Source organism: Ochotona princeps, chromosome 16 (assembly GCF_030435755.1).
Source record: "Ochotona princeps isolate mOchPri1 chromosome 16, mOchPri1.hap1, whole genome shotgun sequence".
In the NCBI taxonomy this organism is placed as follows: Eukaryota; Metazoa; Chordata; class Mammalia; order Lagomorpha; family Ochotonidae; genus Ochotona; species Ochotona princeps.
In genome coordinates this window covers 11095822-11120615 of record NC_080847.1, presented here as the reverse complement: position 1 = coordinate 11120615, position 24794 = coordinate 11095822, and the positions used below count along the sequence as shown (strand labels likewise).

At 48.1% G+C, this 24794-nt stretch overlaps 1 protein-coding gene across 6 annotated transcripts in view; it reads left to right on the top strand.

The window, feature by feature from the left end:
- PMFBP1 (polyamine modulated factor 1 binding protein 1) overlaps positions 1–24077 on the top strand; it is a 44300-nt gene extending 20223 nt beyond the window's left edge. For 5 of the 6 annotated variants that reach the window (XM_058674220.1, XM_058674225.1, XM_058674226.1 and 2 more), the window contains exons 6-21: positions 3575–3745; positions 4656–4766; positions 6237–6363; positions 6464–6621; positions 8266–8506; positions 10403–10592; positions 10723–10876; positions 12125–12292; positions 12543–12680; positions 19391–19555; positions 20011–20178; positions 20446–20625; positions 21409–21512; positions 22011–22085; positions 23126–23364; positions 23833–24077. In XM_058674220.1, the coding sequence (XP_058530203.1) occupies positions 3575–3745; positions 4656–4766; positions 6237–6363; positions 6464–6621; positions 8266–8506; positions 10403–10592; positions 10723–10876; positions 12125–12292; positions 12543–12680; positions 19391–19555; positions 20011–20178; positions 20446–20625; positions 21409–21512; positions 22011–22085; positions 23126–23364; positions 23833–23849 (2406 nt within the window). In that variant the 3' untranslated portion in view covers positions 23850–24077. The remainder of the gene's footprint in view (positions 1–3574; positions 3746–4655; positions 4767–6236; positions 6364–6463; positions 6622–8265; positions 8507–10402; positions 10593–10722; positions 10877–12124; positions 12293–12542; positions 12681–19390; positions 19556–20010; positions 20179–20445; positions 20626–21408; positions 21513–22010; positions 22086–23125; positions 23365–23832) is intronic. The other variant, XM_058674221.1, reaches the window with a different exon arrangement.
- Positions 24078–24794: the final 717 nt, after the last annotated feature.

Here is a 24794-nt window from a genome sequence, read left to right as displayed (position 1 = left end):
TTTTTGTCTTTACCTATGTGCATGACTTCACCCCATGATTAGTACAGACCAAGGAGAGGAGAACAACCTTCAGGCATGATTTCACACTATCTGGAGGAAGACTTTTTATATGAATTTTATTTTTGAAAATTTTTACATATTTGATTTGGGTGGCGAAGAGTCAAGGGCTAGAGAAAAGTGGGTTAGACCATTGTTTTCACATTCCCTTCTTTTCCTTCCTTTACCTGAGGGGAGGGGAGAGACAAGGGGAAAAGCCACACCCAGCCTCCCAACCATCCCCGGATCTCTGATGTGGGGCATGATCCAAGGGTCCTTCTCAAGTGGTTTTGATAGTTCAACAGTTCTGTATTGCTGCCAATCTTGCACTCCAATCACAAGGAAATCTCTCCAGAATCCACTGGCTGACATAGTCCACCTTAGAGTCTCCATTTGCCCAGATATTCACTGCCAACTCTTGGCTGGGGTAGTTGATCTAGCTCATGCATGCACTGGGTCGACTAGCCCAGCCTGGTTGTCCCCATAACCCAGCTTCCATGCAGGCCAGTCTAATTTGCTCCCATTTCCAGCTCTCATGCTCACAAGAGGGAGCAGTGGTACAGCAGATGAACCTCCGCAGCTCCCCTTCTGGGCTTGCTCCCAGTTCCAACTCATGCTGGTGGGTGCTATAGCCCAGCTGAGCTCAACCAGCCCCGAGTCCCAGCCCTAATGTGAACTGGCTGATGTTATGACCTAACCAGGACTGTCCTGTCCTGATTCCCACATCTACCAGTGGGTGCTGTGAACTGGTCCAGCCTGACCTACCCCCAGACATGAGCCACTCATAAGCCAGTAGATATGGTAACCTGGCCTGGTCTGAGCTGCTCCCAGCCTTGATTCTTGTGCTCACCTTCAGGGATTGTGTCCTGACAGAGGAGTTCCCTAAGCTCCTCTATCAAGTAACAGCCCAGTGGCAGATCTCACACACACAGGTGGATTCTTGGCTCGGCCTGACCTGGCCCACCTCCTGCCCTGGAGGTACGGCAGCCTTGCCAAACCAGCACACACTTGTTTCGGCTCTTACTGTTAGGTGCTACAGTCCAGCCCTCCCTGTTCCACCCTCAGACCCTGCTCTCATATTGTTCAGCAGGTGCCAAGACCAAGCCCAGCCTGTCCTACACCCACACTGACTCTTGTGAGTACGAATGGTTGCTGGAGCATAGCCCCATCTGGCACACCCCATGCCAACAGCTTCTGTAGTCATGTCCAGCACAGTCCACTGCCCCCATTCTGGCTCTATGCCAACTGGTGGGAACCAGAGCACAGACAGGGTATCCCCTTAGCTCCCCAACCAGGCTCGCTCCCAGCCACAGATCTTGGCATGCTAATAGTTGTTCTGACCCAGCCCAGCATAACCCATCACCTGTCTTGGCCTTTGTCATCAAATGCTGCAGCCTAACCTGGCCTAGCCCTCTCCCCATCCCAACTCTCGCTGGTGGGTGCTGCCGTTTAGCCCTGCACATCATGCTCCCATCTCTGGCTTTCATGTAAACGGGTAGGTGTGACAGCCTAGCCTGGCTCTGCATGGCCCACACCCTATCCTAGCTCCCATGCATGCCAGGGTGCTATGGTTTCGCCTGGCCCTGCCCAGTCTTCCCCCTACAGAGCCAACCCACACACCTAACAAGTGAAGCAGCCCTGCCCAGCCTGACCAACACCCAGCCCTGACTCACATACTCACCAGTAGGAACAACGGCCCACCAGGGAAGTTTCCCAAGTCCCCCCAACAGGCCCACTCCAGGACTTAGATCTTACATGTGCCCATGGGTGCTAGGCTCTTACCCAGCAACCTGACCCCCAGTGTCAGACTTTGTGCTTGTTGCTGGATGTTGCAGCCTGGCCCAGCCCACACCCAATTCTTGGGTGTGCCTGCAGGTGCTATAGCCTAAACTAGTCTAGCCTGTGCCCAATCCCAATATCCCTGAAGTATTGGTGAGTTCCATGGTCATGCCTAGCTCAGCCCATCACCACATCCAGCCCTCCCAAACCAGCTGGTATGGCAGTCCCACAGGGGTGAATCCACAGTCCCCCACAGAACCTGCTCCCAGACTCAGTTCTGTCATTAGCTGATTAGTGTCATGGCCCAGCATAACAGCATAACTCTGCCTTGACACTCACTGGTGAGTACCATGGTCAAGCCCTGCCAGGCATGCCCCCAACCATGGCTTTCATATGCACTGGTAGGCAGTGGTTGATATCAACAACACCAGCTCAGGTCTCCCACATGGGCAGGTGTACTGGTTTGGCCTCAAAAGGTCCTCCAGTTTCCCTCCTCTAAACTACCTGGTCTCAGCCCCTTCATTTACCTGCAAATGCAGTAGCCAGGTTGTGGAGATGTCCCGGAAGTCACTCCTTACCTGTCACGTTTTCCTTCAGCAGTCTTTGTTCGCTCACACCTCCAGACCCATTCTCTGAGCAATCCACAGCCTCCCATGCCCGCTAGCATGCATATCCCCAAGCCAGGTGCTCTGGCAGTGTGCCATACCAGCCTGGAACCCTGTCTGCCTACCCAGGGCCCCACATGCTCAGACCCTGTCTGCTGGCGTGCAGGCATCTGCCCCCAACACATCTTTAAATATATAGATATAGATATAGACAACGATGCTGGTACACAGGTATAATTAACACAGATTTGGCATTAACCAGGACCAGGATGCCCGCCAATTATTAGCTGCTTTTCTCCCAGCAATGTTACATTTACCTAGGCGTAATACAGCCTAGGCAGTTGCCTACATTTGGGGTAAGTTTCATTTTAAAGGGAAAAAAAAGGCCTGGAAACAACCTACATTCCCATTAATAAGAAACTAGATAAATATGTAAAAGAAGAAGATAAAAGTGGATGTATTTATATGGGCAAATCACTAAGATGTTTTGATAAGCAAAAAATAATGATTGTTATGTTTTAAGAAGGTAGCATAATCAATATTTTGTGTATCCCTTTATATGCTGTAAATGTATAAAGTTCTAGAGTGACATGCACAATTTATCATCTCTGGAGAGTGGAGAGAATATGAGATTTGAGAAGACAACCAAAAAATGTATACCTACCCATAATGTTACTTTGTATAGTAAGCACAGTCTAGGCAGGAGCACTTGCATAATGTGAAATTAAAAAAAATAGATCTATAAATAACAAATTACAAGCTCTCCTAAATTGCAAAGTGAAAACATGTTGTTTAGAACATACGTAGAAAACTCTTATTTATGTAATGGAAAGAAGTGTTATGTAAACACGTGTATATACCCCTAAAAATGTGTGTGAATTATCCCCGCAAGAATAGCAAGAATACTGGTAACAGACTGCCATGGAGAAGCTGGCCTGATCTGTGAACAGTTAGTGCGTTCTCTTGTGAGTCATTTGGATCTGCTTACCATGTGCATGCACTAGTTAATGTGTCTTTTATTAAGGAAACTATGCCTCTCTTATACAAGCAGGTTTTTGGAATATAGAGCTAGAGATGTTTCCACACGTATGGAACCTGAAGTTGTAACTCACAAAATATACACAAAACCAACCCATTGTTTACGTCCACCGCAGGAGCCGGAGAACAAGGGTGACCACTCCAAGGTGCGAATCTACACATCCTCCTGCATGATTCAAGAGCATCAGGAAACCCTGAAACGACTCTCCGAAGTCTGGCAGAAGGTTTCTGAGCAGGACGACCTCATCCAGGAGCTTCGAAACAAACTGGCCTGCAGCAATGCTTTGGTGAGTACCTTCTAGAACGGTCTTCTGGGGGGATTCACACCAAAGCTGCCAGGAAACAAAACCTGGGGCAAGAGTCACCGAAAGGACTCACCGAGGACTTTCCTCCAATACCCGTCATGTACTCGCTTGTTTATTGCCCTTGTTCTCTGGTACGCATCACCCCGGCCATGTGAAGTGACTTAACACCTCCCACTAATCAACCTCTGTGCCACCAGCAGGCAAATGACCGAAGTGATTAAGAAAAATGGTGAAGAAGGTGCACCTGTTACAGAATCCTATGTAGCCAGAAAAAGGGATGGCAGTATTTCTGACAGGGTCGCAAGCAGGTTGCAGTGTCTCACACATAGTTCACTTCCAGTCCTGTGTTTTAAAATCTCTGCCCATAATATAGAATTACATATGACAAATTTTTAATGATGTCTTTTCCCAACTTGGTGGACATGAAAGAGGAGAGAATAAGACATTTTGAGTTACTTCTGATGGTTGAGTTTATTTGAATTATTTTCAAAAACAAGTTCAGAACAACATGAAAATGAAACAAATTTTTCACTTTTTTTAGTTTTCAAAAAAAATGTACACCCACATATGCTCTCCAAAGAAACTGCCTGCCTTAATTCTCCATTTGTGACTCACACCTTCTGACTGTTTCATAGCCTCCAAAGGACTTTGTTCTGCCTCTGGACCCAGAGATCTGGCGGAGTCCGGCTCTGGTCTCCGAGAGACTTGACACAACGTGCCGTCTGTGTCTAAGAGGACAGTGACACCAGACCGAAGAGCGTTCCTGCTCCCTGCCCACCACACAGGGCGCGTGGGACGAGTTATACCCCAACAGACTCACACTACGAAAGCACCAGTAGGCAGCAGCATGCTACTTGAGCGCTCGGCCTAACTGACTTGTGCTCATCTGCAGGTGCTGGAACGTGAAGAGGCTTTAATAAAATTACAAGCCGACTTTGCTTCCTACACAGCCACCCACAGACATCCTCCCAGCTCCTCCGAAGACTGTGAAGACATCAAAAAGGTGGGAGACCACGCTTTGGGTTAGTGGTGGCATATCTGCATGCCCTAAGATGGGGTGCTGCCTGGTGCCAAGGCGGTTGTGAGCAGCACATCTCAGCTCTGCCAGAACCCTGTAGTGGGAGAGACAGAGATTCCTGTGTCCAGGCACTGCCATTCCCAGAAAGTTGAATCAGCAGTGAACTTGATAGTCCCCGCCTCCCCTTGGACATAATTCAATATTTATTTTAAAGGTCTCTTTCCTTATACCCACATCCTACCCTACAGCAGGACTCCCCGCCTTTCCATTGTTTTAAATGATAGATTTTCCCAAGACAAAGAACATGCTCTTACCCACCATTTTGTATCTCCCTAACAAAGCCTTCCTGCTACCCACATGTTCTGTGAGAACTTGAAAATCCTTACCTCGTTTCTTCCAGTGATTCTGTCCTCCTTTCTATCGGCACAGCCTCGTGTGGGCCCTTGAGACCACGCAGTGCCCACATCTGGGTCATGTGGGGATTGTCCTGTGTTTCTCCAGCCATTTCTTCCAGACTTCATGGTATTGCTCTCCCTCCTGTCAGCTCTGAAATCACACAAACAACTTTTCCAGCATCCACTGCTGCCCAGATAGCAAACTCTCTCTCCTTGGCCACCTGTCTGTGCCTCTTCTGTATCAGGGAGGCATTCCCTTCTTTGAGGTAGAAGCCAAAGTTCTTGCATAGGGTCTGAAAACTATACACTGTGGCCACTCAGGACACCCCACCTCGTCTCCTAATTCCCCCATTCTCAGCATATTCTAACTATATCCTCCTCTGTGTCCTTGCTTGCCCTCAGGCCTTGTCATTGGCTAGTCCCTCAGCATCCAGCTCTGACACCTACAACATGCCTCACTCCTCAACCTGCAGCAAATCCGCACTCGGAGGCCACCTTTCCAGTGAAACCTGTCTGACCTGCCACTTAAAACTGCAACACATACCAACTCATGCACCTCCCTTTCTCTCTTCTTACTGTAGCACTTATCAGTGTTTGATGTTTTCCATGAGTCACTGCTTGTTACACTGTGTCACCTACTAGACGGTCAGCTCCATAGAGCAATGATTTGTGTCTGTTTTCTGCACCACTCTTCCAAAAACCTTGAATAGTGCCTGGCACATAGCAGGTGATCCATAAGTGACACCTTTGCAAGGAAACAGGGATTTATTTTTCTTGTCCACAGTTTAATGAACATGAAAAGTCTGCCATATCTTTGGGTTTCATTACCTCCAAATGCTTAAGATATAATTGACAAACCATAAAATCCACCATTCGGTCATCAATTTCAGGACATTCATCGTCCCAGAAAGAAACTCATTAGCAGTCGCCTGGCTCCCCCACCCCCAGCCTCTGGCCACCACTGCTACCTGCCTCTGCATTGTCATATTCTGGACCTGGCCAGTTTAGAAAGCCTTCTTTCCCTGTCCTCAGGCTGCCCTGTTCTTCTCTCACCTGGCAGATACTAAAGCACTTGCAGGAGCAGAAGGACAGCCAGTGCCTGCATGTGGAGGAGTACCAGAACCTTGTGAAGGACCTGCGCATGGAGCTAGAAGCTGTGTCAGAGCAGAAGAAAAACATCATGAAGGGTAGACCAGAGGCTGATGGACTGTTGGGGGTGGGGATGGGAGGACACATGAGGGCAGAGCCCCCCCTCTGACAGGCAGCACCCTGTATCACTGCCTTCAGACATGATGAAGCTAGAGCTGGACTTGCACGGATTGCGGGAAGAGACATCTGCACACATTGAGCGGAAAGACAAGGAGGCCCTCCTCCTGCAACACCGACTGCAGGAGCTGCAGTTGCAGTTCACGGAGAACCAGAAGCTGGCTTTGAAGAAAGACAAGGTAAAGGAAAGGACACTGTGGTTGGAGCCACCAACAGGGCAGGGGTGAGGCCACATGACAAGGCAGGTGTGAGACCACAGGACAGGGCAGGGGTGAGGTCACTTGACAGGGCAGGGGTATGACCATAGGACAGGGCAGGTGTGAGACCATAGGACAGGGCAGGGATGTGACCACAGGACAGGGCAGGGGTGAGGTCACTTGACAGGGCAGGTATAGGCCACACAACAGGGCAGGTGAGGCCACAGGACAGGGCAGGGGTGAGGCCACAGGACAGGGCAGGGGTGAGACCACAGGACAGGGCAGGGGTGATGCCACAGGATAGGGCAGGTGTGAGACCACAGGACAGGGCAGGAGTGAGGCCAAGCCTCCACAAGTGGTTGTCTCTTACTTGTCTTCTGTGATGGCTTTGGGAAGCTCTGTGCATACACAAGGAGGCTGAGGGCTCCAGACCCATTGGGGGAACTTCCTTGATCATTCTTATAGTACATAGTAATGACTTTATGAGGAAGAGGTTCTTCCCTAGCTCTGCAGTGTAGCAGTGGGATACACCTTCACTGTCCCTCTCTGCTTTTTTAATGCTTGACAGCACAAGGAAATGCTGTAAAACAACATGTAGCCTTATTGAAAGTTTCAAGTGAATTTTAATTTCATATTACAAATACCTTATGAATATGCAAGTCAGGCAGTCTGGAAGCACTGAAAGAACGTGTAATATCTGTAGTTCTTGAGGAAGTGTAGAAACAGAACTAAGAACAGAAGTGCTGTAAAACCAGTGCAAGCTTTATAGTCAGTGCCATTCTCCCTCTGCACTTTTATCAAAACTATTAAAAACAATCTAGCTGATTGGCTGGTCACTAACAGCACCTGCTGCATGATACAAAAGAAATCTACCAGTGAGAATGGAGGTGCTTAGAGAGGGTGAGGAGAAGCAGGGAGTCTGGGTAAACTGTATCCAGTCATTGTTTACTCAACAAGTCTTTTTGAGCACCTGGAGCTACTAAACGTTGTTCCAGGCACTGAGAATGTAACAAAAAGTTGCAGGGTCCCTTTCTCATGGAGCTTCATTCCAGTATAGGGAGACAGATGATGAATAAATGGCAAAACTCTGTATAATACTGATACATTCCTGACAAATCAGTTCCTGAATTAGCTTGGTAGCTGGTTTATACGGCTAGTCAAGTACAGCCTCTCAGATAACGGTGTATTTGGGCAAAGTTTGAATGACTAAAGGAGAATCCCAGATTGTGGCCTTGAGGAAGAATATTCTAGGCAGACAGAGGAGCAAGTGCAGAGACCTAAGGTAAAGTCTGTTTGGAGAGTCCCCAGAGATCAGCTGGCGCAGAGAGAGGCAGGGCTTAGCAGGAGGTGAGGTCAGATGGAGCCAGAGCATGAAGAATTCATTTTCCAAGAGAGATGTTTACCAATGGAGGGTTTTGAGCAGGTATAAAGGCCCCCCCTCTGGCTGCTACATGGGAGGAATAGCCTGAGAGGAACAGATGTGGAGGAAGGAAGAGTGAATCGGAGACCATTGCAACATCCAGGCAAAATGAGGCAGTCTCCCAGGAGGGCTCAACCAATCTCACACTGACCTCACCCACCACCCCTCTGGCCTCTCTGAGCGTTCACACTCTGCTCCCCTCTCAGTTACTCCAAGAGAAAGATGAAATGCTACATGAACTAGAGAAGAAACTGACTCAGATTCAAAACAATATCATGAAAAAAGAGATGGAGCTGGAGAAGCAGCTAGCTCGAACAGCAGAGCTCGAAGTGACCATTAAGGAGGCAAAGCAGAACAACTCCAAGGCGGAGTGTGGGGCCCTGCGGGCTGAGGCGGAGAGGCTGAAGGACAGTCTCGAAGAGGCCAAACAGCAGCAGAAGCTGGCAGGTACGGCCACCAACAGGCACTGTCCCCACCGTGCTTCCGGTTCCCCCTTTTCACTCCCTAAGTGGCCATCTCACCTGGTCCTCCAGCATCCTATTCCAGGCCTTTCTCCCAGTCTCATCTTGCTTCTCAGTGGTGACCACCACCCTCTCCAACACCTGCATGCGCCCCCATCGTCGCTTCTTCTCTGAAGTGTTCCCCACCTAGCAGGGCCTCCACCAGGGAAGGTGAGCGCACACGCCCGCCCACCTCTCAGCAGCTTTGATGAGGAGCCTGTCCCTTCCTGGTCCCAGGGATGACACAGCCCTGGGCTGGCCCCCACACCACATTCCCCTCTGCGTTCTCTAGGCCCTTTGCCACACAGTTCACGTCTCTGCCCCCTGGGTTTGGAGGCCTTCTCTCCTTTGACCTAAGCATGCATTCCCTGGGCATTGTGCCTTGACCCTCTGCAGAATGGCTTACGCAGAGGTCACCAGGAATCTCACCTTGGGACAGAATTTCCTTGTATGAGATAACAGCGATAAGTGCAGAAAGCCACAGAACTGTTCGTCTTTTAAAAGGGGAGATTTTTGTGAATTAGAGTTATCAATGTTTTTGAACCACACACAGCTTGATATCCCCTTCTTCACCCACCTTTCACTCTGTAGCTTCACACCAAATCAATCTGGGAGACATGGTGGGTGCCTTGTTCTTCCACAAATCTCATCTTTACTTTCCTGCCTGCTCTGACCACGGCTACCCATGAGCTAAGACTGTGCCCTGTACTCATGTCTTCACCCTGTGAGTTGTTCGCCTCTGCCTCATAGCTACAGGTATTTGCTCAGAGCTCCCAAACGTACAGCCCCACCACTGACTGACCGCTGAGGTCAGACTCTTTCATGATACTCTCCCTGAGCAACGCACCTTCTCTTCTGACTCAACGTTTCCAAAACTGGACGTGTTCGCTTCCCCCTAACCACTGAAAACAGAATTCTCCTCCCTCCTTCTTCCAAGGTGTATCATCACTTCCATAGGAAAATATCTTTTTCCAGTGTCCCAAGTGCCTGCAGGAGGGAATGAGAGGAAGGTGTAAAGCAGAAGCAATAGTAGAATGATAGAGTGTGAGAATGGATCTGATACAAAGGAACCATGCTTTCTCCTCAAATTCAGGAAGGCTGGGTGTGGGCTGAAAAGGAATTGCCATCTTTGTCTACTCTAACACATTCCACTTGTCCTTAACTATCTTTATTTCAGGTCCATTCCCAGACTAAACCACTTCTGGCTTGCAAAGTCCCCCAAAATTGCCTCTATGCATCCCATTGACCCAACTCTGCTGTCTGCCATCCCCCAACCCCACACTCCTTTCTATTCCATCTGGCCTCTTCCTCTGTGCCTTCTGCCTGTTCCATTCCCTCACCATGCAGCTGCTCTGAAATCCTCCCTCTCCATCGCCTAAAAACTGCTTTCCTCCAAGACACCCCAAGCTCTGTTCCTATATGCGTCCATCTCCATCTGTTCTAACCCACCTTACCCTCTCTCCTAGCTTACCACTAGTGGCAATTCTACAGTTCAGTTTTCCATGTGACTGATGAGGTGGTTAGAGCTCCCTCTGTGGACTCTCTAGACCAGGAATTGTCCCTCATGATAGATGAGTCAAGCTAGAGATACTGTGCAATTCCTACAAATCTGTTTAACTTTCGCAATGAAGGAGTTCGTGGCTGGAGGGTAGCTGAGGATAGATAACTTAGTGGACTCCTGAAGACTGGTAACAAAATGGTGAGAAATGAGGACAGATGGAGGGTTGAAGTAGGCCCCAAAAATGAAAGAACTTTATAGCTAGTCTCCTTTGAGAGTCGGATCTTCACACATACACTCGCTTCTCAAACGAGTATCCCCTGGCTCATTTTTTGGCTTCTGTAGCTCAGCAAGTAACCCAGTATAAGGAAGAAGCCAGGCTGGCCCAGATCAGCCTGGAGGATGCTCAGAGGAAACTACAAAGCTGCATTTTCCTAGACAAACAGAAGGCAGAAACCATCCAGGAGCTACAGAAAGACCTTCAGAAGCTGCAGAAGGAATTCAGCATGGCCGAGGAGGAGCTCACAGTCAACAGGTACCACAGGCCCATGGCCAGAAGAAGCTGTGCCAGGACAACTGTGGGTGGCTACCCAGGGGCAGGAGCAAGGGCTCCCTTTAGACCCAGCTCCACTAAAGTCCGTCTTCCTGTTGTCATTTTGCTTAAGGAAACGGATAGAGGAGCTGACATTTGAGTTCTCTGAGGCCCTGAGGAAGAATGAAAGTTGTGAGAAAGAGAACAGGCAGCTTCGTAAGACAACAGATGAACAGGAGCTGAAAATAAATGACATGTTAGATCGTATCCAACTCCTTCAGCACCAGGTATGAACATCAGGGAGGCAGCGACCAGCTCAAGTGTTTGTTCTGCCTACAGTTAAATACACTAGCCTTTGTTTGGGTAGGTGTCGCCACAAAAATCCATGCAAATTAATTGTACAGAATCTCTATTGGCATGCTAATGATTAGCAATAAGTGCTTTCTAGAGTTAGACCTAAATGTAATAAAAAGACAGTGTTATCCTTTGTAGAATTTAAAATCTAGTCTTGTCAATTTAGAATTCTTGATTTCTAAATTATTCATTTTTATGCTTTTGTAAGATTTTCTGAAAGTATACTCAAAGAGGTCTTATGTGGACAAAATTGGTAACTAGGAAGAAGGCTAATGTTGTGGGAAATAGATCTATAAATAAGATAAATGGCTATATCTAGTTGAACAAACAAAAACACACAACCTTAAATCAGATTTACTTATTTGAAAGTTATCACTAGAGGAAGAGGCAAAGAGAAAAATATCTAAGATATCGCATTCGCTAGTTCACTCCCCAAATGACTACAATGTCTGGGGCTGCCTCAGGTCCAAAGCCAAAGGCCTAGATAGAACCCCATCCAGGTCTCACACATGGACAGCAGGGGCAAATTACTTGGGGTATCTTCAACTGTTGTCCTAGATACAGTAGTAGGAAGCTGGATCAGAAGTAAAACAGCCAGGACTCAACCGGCGTTCCAATGTGGGATGCCCATGTCTCTAGGAGTGGTTTAACCTGCTGTGTCTCAACACAAACCTGCAAACCTTTTATTATTATTATATTATTAATTTTTTTAAGATTTATTCATTTTATTACAGCCAGATATACACAGAGGAGGAGAGACAGAGAGGAAGATCTTCCGTCTGATGATTCACTCCCCAAGTGAGCCACACCGGGCCGATGCGCGCCGATCCAAAGCCGGGAACCAGGAACCTCTTCTGGGTCTCCCACGTGGGTGCAGGGTCCCAATGCATTGAGCCGTCCTCAACTGCTTTCCCAGGCCACAAGCAGGGAGCTGGATGGGAAGTGGAGCTGCTGGGATTAGAACCGGTGCCCATATGGGATCCCGGGGCTTTCAAGGCGAGGACTTTAGCCACTAGGCCACGCCACCGGGCCCAATTATATTATTATTGTTACCTATGCTATATAACCATGGAGTTGTCCTCTTATTCATTTCCAGCCATTCCCTGTATGTGTTTATCTGGATTTCTTTTCTCAAATTGCACACAGTCCAAGACTGTTTTTCAAGCCAATCTTATTTTCAGCAAAGGGAGCTAGCCTCTGCCAAAAGCAAGCTGGAAGATGATCTCCAGGAGGTAACAAAGTCGCTGGAGGAGAAACGGGAGCAACTGAAAAAGAGCAAAGATCGGGAGAAGTTGCTGGAGGAGGAACTTGAGGCTTTGCGAGAGGAAGAGAAGAAGAAAGAGAAAATGGTGAGAGGGTACCATGGGAAGAGGCAGGGTCATGAATCCAGCCCTGGTCCTGGACGGAGGCAGAGGCTGCAGGTTCAGACCTCAGAGAAGAGGGAAGGTGGGGGAGCAAAAGCGAGTGGGCGAGCCACAAAGCTTGCAGTCCTGAGGGGGGCAGAGGAGAGCCCGGGGTGAGAGCAGGAGTCTTGGAGCTTTTGAAGTAGCCTGGCATCAACACTTCTTTTCTGGATTTTGCTCTTTAATGGGAGAATAGTTGAAGGAGAATTTGAGAAAGATGGAAGAGGAAAATGAGAATATCCGAAAAGAGGTGGTGCGTTACTCTACACAACTGGAAGCCACCATCAGCAAATACAACGCCAGCCAGCAAGTCATTGAGGAGTTGAATATAGAGGTAAGTAGGCCAACAACCCAAGAGGTGAGGAACATGACCTTGGGACCCTTGTCCTGGAATCTGTATCTCTCTCCTCCACCACCACAGCAATGTAACCAACTGTTCAACCACTTGTGTGTCCTGTGATGCCAGCAGCTCACTTCTGTTATGAAACTCAGGGTAAACCTTCAGTATCTGATTGCTGGTAAAACAAAACAAAGCAAAACATTGCTCCCCGAGTGCAGAAGGTTTATTTCTTTATGAAGTGTGTACCCCATGGTACACCATGTCTTCAGAGTCAGCATCACCGTTGCCTTTTACACCATAGCTGAGTGAAGGTGGGGGCAGCTTGTTAGGGAGACTTCCAAACCAGTCACCAAGCAGAAAAGGAGGAAGCAACAGGAGACAGCTATTTCCTCCCCATAAATAAATACGACAGAAAGGAGAAAATGGCCTCTGAAGTATCCTAGCACTGCGCTTGAATCCAGTTGTCACTTTTTTAGTGTCTGTTTAGGCTCTTGGCCTGATGCATATCTCCACCATCCTTCCTTTGTGGATGAAAGAGACAGAGGCTCACAGTTCCTACTTAGGAAACAATGGGGCGAACCAGTGTATGAACTGATCACCAAGCTCTAACACTTATCTTCATTTCCCATGATGAGCAGTGAGCTTTCCCAGCTGAATATGTTCCATCTTTCTGGGCAAATATATACATATACTATCTTATTAGATGGTCTCTTGGGTTACAAATGAAAGATCAAACAGCTCTTAAAATCGTATGATTATTCTAATTGTAAGAATAGCACTATCGAGTACAATTTTTTGCAGTTTTATGATGATGGAAAATTGATATGTCTGAATTTATAGCAGTATAGCTGCAAGCCACGTGTGGCTATTGAGTTGCTTGGAATATGGCCCAGTATAACTGAAGGGGTGAACTTACTGTTTTTAATTAACTGCTTATTTAAATGTAAACCACCTCTTGTGGCTAGTAGCTACCATTATTAGAAAGCATAAGTCTAAGGCACTCACGTTGGAGGAGCTTTGTACTCTAGAGATATAGAGCTCTCCTGTACGTGTCCTAGAACTGAGGTCTGGATCCCTATAAAACACCCATGGATACAAGGAAAACTGCCCAAGTATTTATTGTGGGCTTGTTGTCATCACATAAGCCTGAAGGAAAATTGCCAAGGAAATTTGGAAGTAAAAACACTGATTTCAGAATTCCTTTAGTAGGAATCAGGAAGTAACAGGGCTTTGTGTGTGTTCATGTGTCTGTGTATTTGAGCGTGTTCACAATCACATCTCACATATGATATACAATCAAAATAGCCATCAGAAGGAGGATTAGTTTGACTTCCTAAAATATACTCCCTTAAATCAACAATCCTGTGTTTTAATTTCAGAATTTCCCATAGGCAATGTATCTTGAGAACATTTCTAGCTCTTTGATCCAAAGATATTTTCCATCTGTGTTTTTTAAGTAGTCACTGTTAATAATAATAAAGCTCATTTATTTTTATATATGCATCCTGTATTTGAACATTTTAATGAACTCATGTATTGGTTATTTTCAGCTGCTTTTCATGGATTTTTCAAGTATAAAATTATATAATTTGTATGCAAGAAATTTTTAAGGATTTATTTTTCTTGCCATATTGCATACAACAGTACCTATAATGTGACATCAACAACAGCAGTATTATCTGGCATCGTATTCTTGCTTGCCCTTCACTTGAATGGAAATGCATCTGCTTCAGTGTGTTTTCTGTACCATCTTTCATCACGTTTCTTTATTCTGCAGTTACTAAGAGCTTTATCAGTATAGATATTTTTTAAGATTTATTTTTATTGGAAAGGAAGATTTTACAGAGAAGGCAAGACAGAGAGAGATCTTCCACTTACTGGTTCGCTCCCCAAAATGCTGCAGCAGCAGAGCTGAGCCGATCCAAAGCTAGCACCAGGAGCTTCTTCCAGGTCTCCCACATGGGTACAGGGTCCCAAGAACTTGGACCATCCTCAGCTGCTTTCCCAGGCCATAAGCAGAGCGCTGGATGAGAAGTGGAAGAGCCAGGACATGAACTGACACCCACGTGAGATGCTGGCACTAGAAGGTGGAGGATTAATTTACTATACCACAATGCAAGTCCCATCAGTATAGAATTTCTATATCAATGCATTAAGATTTTATTTGGAGGCCACCACCATAGCAGAGAAGGCCTAAGCTTCTCTCTGCAGCACCAGCATTCCATGTGGATGCCAGTTCAAGTTCCAGCTGTTCTATTTCCAATTCGGCTCCCTGCTTATAGCCTGGGAAAGCAGAAGAGGATGGCCCAAGTCATTGTGCCCTTACCCTCACATGGAAAACCTGAAGAAGCTCCTGGCTCCTGACTTCAGATCATCTTACCTCCAGCCATTTGGGGAGTGAACCAGTGGATGGAAGATCTCTTTCTCTCTTTCTCGCCCCTTCTCTCTGTGACTCTGCCTTTCAAATAAAAATAAAAATAACTTAAAGCAAAGTCACAGAAAGGGAGAGAGAAAAAAACTTTCATCAGCCAATTCATTCCTCTAGTGATCACAATGGCCGGGGACGGTCAAGCTGAAAGCAGGAACCTAAAATCCCATTGAATCTCCCACGTGGTGTGGAGGTCCAAGCGCTCAGGCCACCTTCCACTACTTTCCCAAGTGCATTGTTAGGGAGCTGGATCCAAAGTGAAGCAGCCAGGACTGGAGCCAGCAATCATTTCAGATGCCAGCATCGCAGGCAGCAGCTTAACCCCCTGCACCACAATGCCGGGCCTTAGCAAATGCATTTTTTTAAAGTTTTATTTATTTTTATTGGAAAGGCACATCTACAGAGAGGGGAAACAGAAAGATCTTCCATCCACTAGTTCACTCCCCAAGAGGCAGCAATGGCTGCAACTGAGCTGATCTAAAGCCAGGAGTCAGGAGCTTCCTCTACGTCTCCCACACGGGTGTAAGGTCCTGAGGCCTCCACTGCCTCCCCAGACCACAAGCAAAAAAGCTAGAAGGGAAGTGGAGAAGCCAGGACACAAACTAGCACCCATATGGGATCCCAGTGAATGCAAGGATTCAGCCACTGAGCTGTCACACCGGGACATGCATTTTTAAACCATTGAGACGGTGATATCATCATCTTTAAATCAGTACTTTGGTGAGTCAAATTAATTCATTTGGGCCAACATTTGCATTCCAACTAGAGTCCTTATTGTGGACCATGTATCACTGTTTGAGTGCAATGCTTGGCACATCCTAAGGAGTGAAAGAAAGCCAGGTGCCTGGAGTATACTGATCAGTGGAGACATGGTTACAGGATTAGGTCAGGAGGTAGGCTGGAGCAGACATCACAGCCTCTGTGAAGAGACAGGAAGTTTTCTGACAGCAATAGAAAGCCTTTGATACAATTTCCTCCAGGGACAAGAGAATGGACTGTTCTCAAAATACAATTCTAACTAATGTGTGGAAATGACTTGTGAGGGAGGGTTGCAGAGCAAGCGAGGAGCCTAATGAGGAGGCCAGCACTGTGCAACCTGGACCAGTGTCAACACGGGCAGAAGGGAACAAGAAATGTGTTTTGGCAATAGAATGGCCAGACTCATTGATGAAACAAATGTGAGGTGGAAAGTGATCAATCAAAGATGGCTTGGAGAAATTCAACTTTTAAAACCAGATAGACCTACTACCTTTAGCAGAGGAGAGTGTAGGGTTTGTTTGTTTGTTTGTTTGTTTTCACTAGAACTTGCATTAGAAACATGCTTTCATTCTGTAATTTGCATAAATTCTTAGAATCTTTCCCCAAGTTAAACCACTCATGTTAGCAGGTTTTAAGATTACTCTTCCATTTTACCTTCTATCACCACTGCGATTTTCCCCATCACCCTTCCTTTGTTAAAAAGTTTGTTCTCTGTGGCATCATTTCTCAATCAGCCACCATCCCTCAAGCAAACTATTGTTTGTCCAGTGACACCCCCACCCCAGCTAGTGGGCAAGCTCAGCTGATCCCATGGTTTGTAAAATTGCCCAGAAAGGACACACTTCTGTTTCCAGAAGGCAGTTACTTCTTCTTTAGGAAACATTTCACCATTAGAGTATAAACGCGTGGACTCAGAAGTCCCATCTAACGCTTTCAACTCACTTATTCCTAGGGTTCAAAGATACTTGGAATTCCATCTGAATTTTTTTTTTCAAGTACTGAATAGTTAGTAGCTTTAGGGGGAAAAAAAAGCCCCAAAGAGTGCATGTGTATGTGACCAGGGACATGAAGATGCAAGGAACAGAAGGCAGGCGTAAGAGTTTCTGCTTCCAGACTTAGCTGCCTCCTGGGGTGAAGTACAGAGCGAGCTGGCCCAGTGTGTCCACGCTGAGAGCGCTTAGGCACCTAGGGAGCAATGCCTCACAAAGCCCAGTCTACGTCTGTCATACCAGCACCATGGGAAACACCGGAGAGTATTCAGATTTGTGGAAGAAGAAACTGAAGTTAGTGACAGAACTGGGACCTCAGCCAGCTCCCCGACTCCTGATCTCAGAGCCTCTTGATTGGGAATGTTCATTGCCAAGTTGAAAGCACAGACTTTTAAAAAAAAGTATTCTTTATTTATTTGAATAAATAAATACAGAATAAATAAATAAATAAATAAATACAGAAAAAGGAAGTGAGGAGAATCATCCGTCTGCTAGTTCACTCCCCAAATGGCTACAGTGGCCAGAGCTGGGCTAGTCTAGCACCAGGAGCCAGGAGCTTCTTCTGGACTTCCAACATGGGTGCAGGGCCTCGAACTCTTGAGTCATCTTATGTTGCTTTCCTAGACACATTAGAGACAACTGGATTAGAAGTGGTAAAGTCAAGAACAGAACCATTGCCCATAAGGATAGCACTGAAGATGGTGGCTTAAGCCACGACGCCACAACACTCATCCCACAGACTTGTTGTGAAGCACATTTTTGCCTGCACTGTATACTCTCTTGATCCTTAACTCTAAACAATGCAATATTTCACTCAAAGTATTTACCATTTATGAAGCCCTACTGTGTGCCCTGCCCTGAGATTCAGCATGGGAAAATAGCAGTTAACACACATTACATGTGGTCCTATATATTTTTTTGAAATATTTATTTTTATTGGAAAGGCAGAGTTACAGAGAAAAAGAGACAAAGATCTTCCATCCACTGGTTTACTCCCCAAATAGCTGCAACAGCCAAAGCTGAGCCAATCCAAGGCCAGGAGCCAAGAGCCAGGAGCCAGGAGCTTCTTCCAGGTCTCCCATACAGGCTCGGCGTCCCAAGGCCTTGGGCTGCTCTGCTATTTCCCAGGCCATACGCAGGGAGCTGGAAGGGAAGTGAAGCAACCAGGACACTAACCAGCACCATATGGGATCCTGGTGCCTGTAAGGGGAGGAGTAGTCAATTGAGCCATCCTGCCAGGCCCAACGTGTTCCTATTTTTATGGTAAATCAAGTCTAGTGAATTACATCAGGGACTGAGTTAGGCATAAAAATTTGCAAAGTGCTTGCCCACCTATAATAATCTTTCTCTCTCTTTAAGACTTGCATGTTTACTTGAAGGTAGAACAATAGAGAAAGATATCTTCTATCTATTGGTTCCCTACTCAAACGGCTTCAACAGCCACATCTGGGCCAGGACAAAACCAGGAACCAGGAACTCCATCTGGGTCTCCACGAAGATGTGGATTGGGGCCATCTTTCTCTGCCTTCTCAGGCGCATCAGCAGGAAACTGGATCAGAAGCAAAGTAGCTGGATTTGAAACTCCCACTCAGAGAGGGGCTGTTAGTGCAGCTTAACCCACTGTGCCACAACAGCGTTTCCCCAGGATCTTTTTTTTTTAAGATTTATTTTTATTAGAAAGGCATATTTACAGAGAAAGCTCTTCCATCCACTGGGTCACTCCCCAGTTGCTGCAGTGGCCGGAGATGAGCCTGTCTGAAGCCAGGAGCAGGAGTGTCTGAGTCTCCCACATGGGTGCAGGGATTTGATCCATCCTGAACTGTTTTCCCAGCAGGGAACTGGAACATAAGTCGTAAGAACACACGCCAGCACCACAGGCAGGCCTGTAACGCCATAGTGCTGCCCCCAGCCCCGATCTTAATAAATAAATAAAAAATAAGTAAAAACTTATATTTATTTGAGAGAGACAGCGCTATTCACTGGTTCATTTTCCAAATGTCTGCAAGTCAGGACTGTGGGGGGCTAAATTGAGCTCTCAGTGCAGTTTTCCCATGTGGTAATTAGGGATCCAGTTACTTTTGCTATCACTGTTGCTTCCCATAGTTTGATTAGCAGGAAACTGGGATCAGGAACAGTGATCAATCCAGACACTAGAACCCAGGCACTCTACAATGACATGCAGGCATCGCAACAAAGTGTCTTCACTGTAACACCAAATGTCCACCCTGGGATTCCAAACCGACATCAGAGACTGCCGAGTCTGGAAGAGGGACTCTTTATGTACCTGTCGTTTCATGATGCAGTATCCCCAGCACTGCCTCTGATTGGTGCATACGCTAACTAAAAGGGAAAACACGGATGGGTGGGGAGTGGAAGCACCTGGAATGACATCTGTAGCTTTTCAACAAGATTGAGGTTAGATCGTGTAAACATACTGTTCTGCAGGTTATCTCCTGCCCCAGCCCATTTCCTGTGGTCACCAAAAGTGCCTGTGAGATCCTTGACACTGATGTTGTCCCTCCCTAAAGATAAACCGCCAGAAGGAGAACACTGCCAGCCTGAAGACCCAGCTGGAGAAGGCTGAGGAGAAAGAGAGGCACTTACTTCAGACCATGGTGACAAGAGAGACCTATGAGGAGTTAGCCCGGAAGTCGGGTACCTGCCAGGATGACCTGACACAAGCCCTGGAGAAGGTGAGGCCGTGCCTGGAGATGAGGACGCTTGGGGACCAGGCAGTGACACACCAGAGCCAGGCTCCTGTCTGCCTGGTGTCATCAGTTTCAGGAGCCCTCTGCATGGCAATCCAGAGAGGGGGTCTGCTTCCTCTTTAGGAAGCTTGGTGGGGTGGGGGGGTCAGAGATGCAGGCCCAACGTCCTAAGCCTTTCTGCCCAAAGCGTGGGCTGTCAGGGGGATTCACACTCCATCTCTCTGCCAATCCTGCCTGGCTGATCCACTCATCTGACTGGAAAGAAAAGAAATGGAGATGGGGAATGAGGGGCAGCCAGAGGTCGTGTGTGCAGAAAAATCAACCCGTCTGTTCCCGTCCCCCTGGAACCCTAGGAAAGATGGGCCAGGGACCGGGAGGAACGGGGGCCCTTCCCCACTCGGGGGGGCGGTCATTTTCATCCCCTTTCTTTTCCCTGGAAGCTCAACCATGCGACCTCAGAGACAAAGAGCCTGCAACGAAGCTTGCTGCAGGCGCAAGACAAGAAGGCTCACCTGGAAGATGAAATCCTTGCCTATGAGGACAGGATGAAAAAGCTCAATATGGAATTGAAAAAATTGCAGGGCTTCCACCAGCAGAGTGAGCTAGAGGTGAGAGCAGCCAGAGGCTCTGGCTGTCTTCCTGTTAGGGCTCTGAAAGGTCGCCTCCCGCTTCCAAAATTATTCAGCACTAAATCATTCCCCTTGGCTAATGGTTCCCTCCACTTTTTTTTTTGCTTCCTGGAGACAAAGATCAGTGCAGGGGTGCCCTCTGCTGGCTGCTGGAAATAAACTATCTCCGCCCCCTCACCACCAGTTCACTCCCTCCTGGATGGTCCAGGTTCCAGAGGAGCTGGAGTTCCCTCCCCCTCACTTTAGACTCCCAAGCAGGTGAACACCTTTGACAAGAAGCTGGAGGAGATGAGCAACCAGGTGCTGCAGTGGCAGAAGCAGCACCAGAATGACCTCAAGATGCTGGCAGCTAAAGAGCAGCAGCTCAGGGAGTTCCAGGAGGAGATGACCACGCTGAAAGAGAACCTCCTTGCAGACGAGAAGGAGGTAGGCATACCTCCTACCTCCCAGGCACATCCCAGTGCCTGGCAGGGGCAGGGGCCCCTGGGAGCAAGCCAAGGACATGTCTCCATGCATCATGAAGCAGGGCTGGGCACTTGGGGACCACAGCAGCCACCTCACCCCAACTGTCTGCTTGTGGAAAGCTACCAAAACAGTACGGAGGCCCCAATCCAGAAAAGGTACCTCTAGGTTCCTCAACCAGGCCACCGCACAGGCCCCCTGCAGAGCTCATCCTGACCCTCCCAGGAGCCCCTGACCCTATGGGAGGGCTGGCTGAGTAGCCACCTGGGCAGTTCCATGCCAGGCTCGCACACAGTGAAGTTCATGGCCAGAGGCCAAAGGACATATTGGGGTGACCACAGGGCCTTTGTGTACATGAGCAGGAGGATGTCTTTTCCTCCAGACCTCTTGCTTTCATCTATTACCAGATGGGCATAGCCTGCTCTCTCTCTCTCCCCCTCTCTCTCTCTCTCTCTCTCTCTCTCTCCAAAATGACTTCAGTGCCTTTGGTGTCACATTTTGACCATTCTCAGTGTTGAGATCGACTCCGTGTCTGCCATAAATTGTGTTCCTGAGAGACGTTTCCTTTCTTTTGCGTGGGATGCAGCCCACACAGCTGCAGAGGGGCCTGGGGTGGTGACTAGGTCAGATAACAGTGATCGTGTCCCTTCTTCTTCCAGCAAGAGAGAAGAGGCCTGAGTTTGGGGAGGGAGGTGGCCGACCTCAGCTTCCCACTCTGACAGTCTCATTTTCTCCTTTACACCAAAGACCTGCTGCCTGCCCCCGCGCTCCGTGCCCAAAGACACCTGCAGGCTGCACCGAGAGAATGATCAGATTATGTGTAACATGGAGCAGTGGGCCAAAGAGCAGAAGTAAGTAAGGGAGAAGAAAATGAGACCAGTTCCCCTGGCCTGGGCTGAGCTAACAAATGACACACATGCCAAAGAAAGACCACACGCACACAGAGAAACACAAGCTGCCACTGAGAGAATCAATGCAGTCACTGCCCAGGCCCAATGGCTGCAGTAAGACACAAGGCATGAGCCTCTTCAGGCAGATTTGAAAGCCCTCCTGACTCAGAGTGGGTCCTGGGCAGGACAACTGCCATGCTAGGACTCACACTTCCTCTTCTCATAGCGGTATCCGGCTTCACCCGGGCCCCTGGAAGCTCACCTGGGAGTCACAATGTTGTGTAAGCGGCTTTTAGTCACCAGGTGCTAGAAAGCTGCTAAGCTGAACACAGGTCAACGTGCAGGTGGTCCAGGATCCAGTGGACGTCATGCCAAGAACACCCAGTGTTCCCCCAGCCAGTCTCATCCTCACTCAGGACTTGGGGGACCTGGCCACACTTCTGACAATTTTTCTCACAGGGTTGCCAATGAGAAACTCGGAAACAAGCTCCGGGAACAGGTCAAATACATTGCCAAGCTGACTGGTGAAAAGGAGTAAGTCATCCCACACCATCCTGGCTGCTCCCCTTGTACCCCAGTGACAGAGTCTGGCGTGGAGCCAGGGCTGCCTGAACTACTAATGTGCACCCATGAACCTTGGGGGCATCATGTGGCCTCTCTGGGCCTTGGTTCCCACAATAAGACAAAGAAAGGCGGTAGTCTCCCTGCTGCTTCCCATGGTCACCTTTGGTGACCGTCCAAAGTCAAGGCCCTGAGAGGCAGTCTGGATTCCCAGCTGGGGAGAGTTGCTGCAACAGAGACTCCCAGATGAAGGAGCACACAGCAGCTGTGTTGGAGTCTAGAGTGAGCAGTTGAGGTTGGCCAGGGCAGGCGGCACCCCTGTTCCATCTACTCAGCTGGGGGCCTAGGTCCCTCCCACCTGTGACTTCACTCCCCACCCCACCCCCGTCTTACCTCATGCACATGGTCAAAGTGGAGTGAGCTGAGAGTGAGGATCTGGGGCAGAACTGGAAGTTGAAGAACAGAGGTGAAATAGTGAACAGCCACACCTAGGAACTGGAGGTGGTGAGGTAACAGGTGACAGCAAGGCTGGAGACAGTGCATCCCACCCTCACTCCAGGTCCACATTTAGAAGAGGTGTTGGAGGGGTCTGCCTGAGATGGAGGTCTGAGAGCTAGGGCCAGTGCCACTGTCCAGCTTCCCAAGGCGGGTTGGTTCACAGTAGCATGGGCCAGGCCAGAGCCAGCAGCTGAGAACTCCATCAGGTCTCCCAGGCGGCTGGTAGGACCTGACAGCCCCTGAGCTATCCCCTGCTGCCTCCCAGGGTGCACGTTAGCAGGAATCAGGAGAGGGGAACTGGAACTTTCAACCAGGCCTATAATACAGAATGCAAACATTCCAAGCAATGTCTTAACTGCTGTCCAATGCCTGCCCCAGGCCTCTCTCCCCAAGCATAGAAGCTCAGCTATGAGAAGAACCAAGCAGCCATGCCGTTTCCCATGGCAGCTCATATCTGGAACCGAGCAGATGAAGCTAACCAAACACCCACCTTTCCTTCCTGTGCTTGCCCACAGCCACCTCCACAACGTAATGATCCATCTGCAACAAGAAAACAAGAAGCTAAAGAATGAGATTGAAGACAAAAAGATAAAAGCCGGGCATCCGAGGCTTTGCAGCAAAGCGATATGCCCGAGCAAAGTGGAGCCCACACAGAAGGGCAAAGTGTGCGGCATGCTGGGCTGGAGAGGCACGCCCCAGGATCTGAGCCCCAGGCTGGACTTCACCAAGTACCTCGGGCTGCCCCACTGCTCAGGTACACCTGGCACCTTTCAATGGCTGTTGTAATGTCTGCTTTTGTGGTCGCATAGGCCACACTATTTTTGTAAAAATCACTACATTAAGGATCCAAATAAGGAAAAGAAGTCTTACGTGAACTTGAGTCATTCTTTGGCTTAGCTAGTCTGAAACAAAGACAGTTGCTTTTCCTTTCGTAGAAAGAGAAAGCAAACTAAGGCCTGTTCTGATGTAAGAACCTTTCACGACACCCACGTACCCCATCTTTCAGGCCTATTCCCTGACCCGGTCCCTTTCGGAGAGTAGAGATAGATGAGGACCAGATACAGCCAGCATGTTCTCCCTGCTATGTACTCAGAAAGCCCCCAAACTCCCCCAGCACCCGTCCCCACCTGGGCCCATGATTACCCTTCTTGCTGCCCACGAGGCCAGCCCTTGAGGAATCACCCCTTTAATCTCAACTCTCACTTCCTCCCTGTCCCCTCAGGTTCCTCATATTGCTAGACTCAGCATCTTGGCCTGAGCATCATATGCATGCGTGAGTTTCAGAGGATGGTGAGTTGCCACCCCTCTCCTCCTGACCTGAATCAGCTCTTCAGGAACGTAACAAGGTCCCAACCTATTTTGCAAGATGCTAGCATTGAGTTTTGTCCAATTCCCTGCAATGGAGCAAGCTTTGGAACCATACCACCACCCCACGCCCAAATGGCAAAATAAAGACATGAACACTAAGTCTGGGTGAGCTCTGGTGTCCTGCAGCGTATACTGGCTGCCGCGAGCACCCATTGCCGCATCCATGCCCGTTTGTCTGGGTTCTAAGACACTAACTTCGTCTCTCCCACTTACAAAAGAGCTCATTCACAAAGCAAACTTCCAGTGTTTTGAAAACACTGGGAGATGATTAGCTTTCTTTTCTCTGGAATTTAAAAAGAATATAACCCAAAATCCTCAAGTAACCCTGAGATCCGAAAGAGAGGAAGAAAAATAAAAGATGCATTTTCCACATGGGGCAATGGGAGAGCCATCTGCTACCTCTCTGGCCACATCCTATTCTTTCTCTTAATGATTTTATTTTTCTCCCCAGCTACCTCAATACAAGTAAAATTCCATTATAGCAAACTCCAAGGACAGCTAAACGATTTTATTGGGGGAGAATTTTGTTAAACTGAGCTCATGTCTAGAATTTATATTTCTACCCTGTAGGAAATGAGAAGTAGCCACTAAAGTAAAGAGAATGAAAATAAAAGAGCTGCTATTTCTGAGGGGGGTGGGCAGGAAAAGAAAAGGAAGAAATACATTGGTGGGCCATGAGTTGCAGGATCACTGCCTCCCTTCCCAGCCAAATAAGGACCCAGAATCCCCCCTGCTCCCGCTTGCCCGTTCCACAGGCTGCTCCTTCCAGGGCCCAGCAGTGCGGGCTCAGGTGGGAGAGACGGACATCTTAGGCAG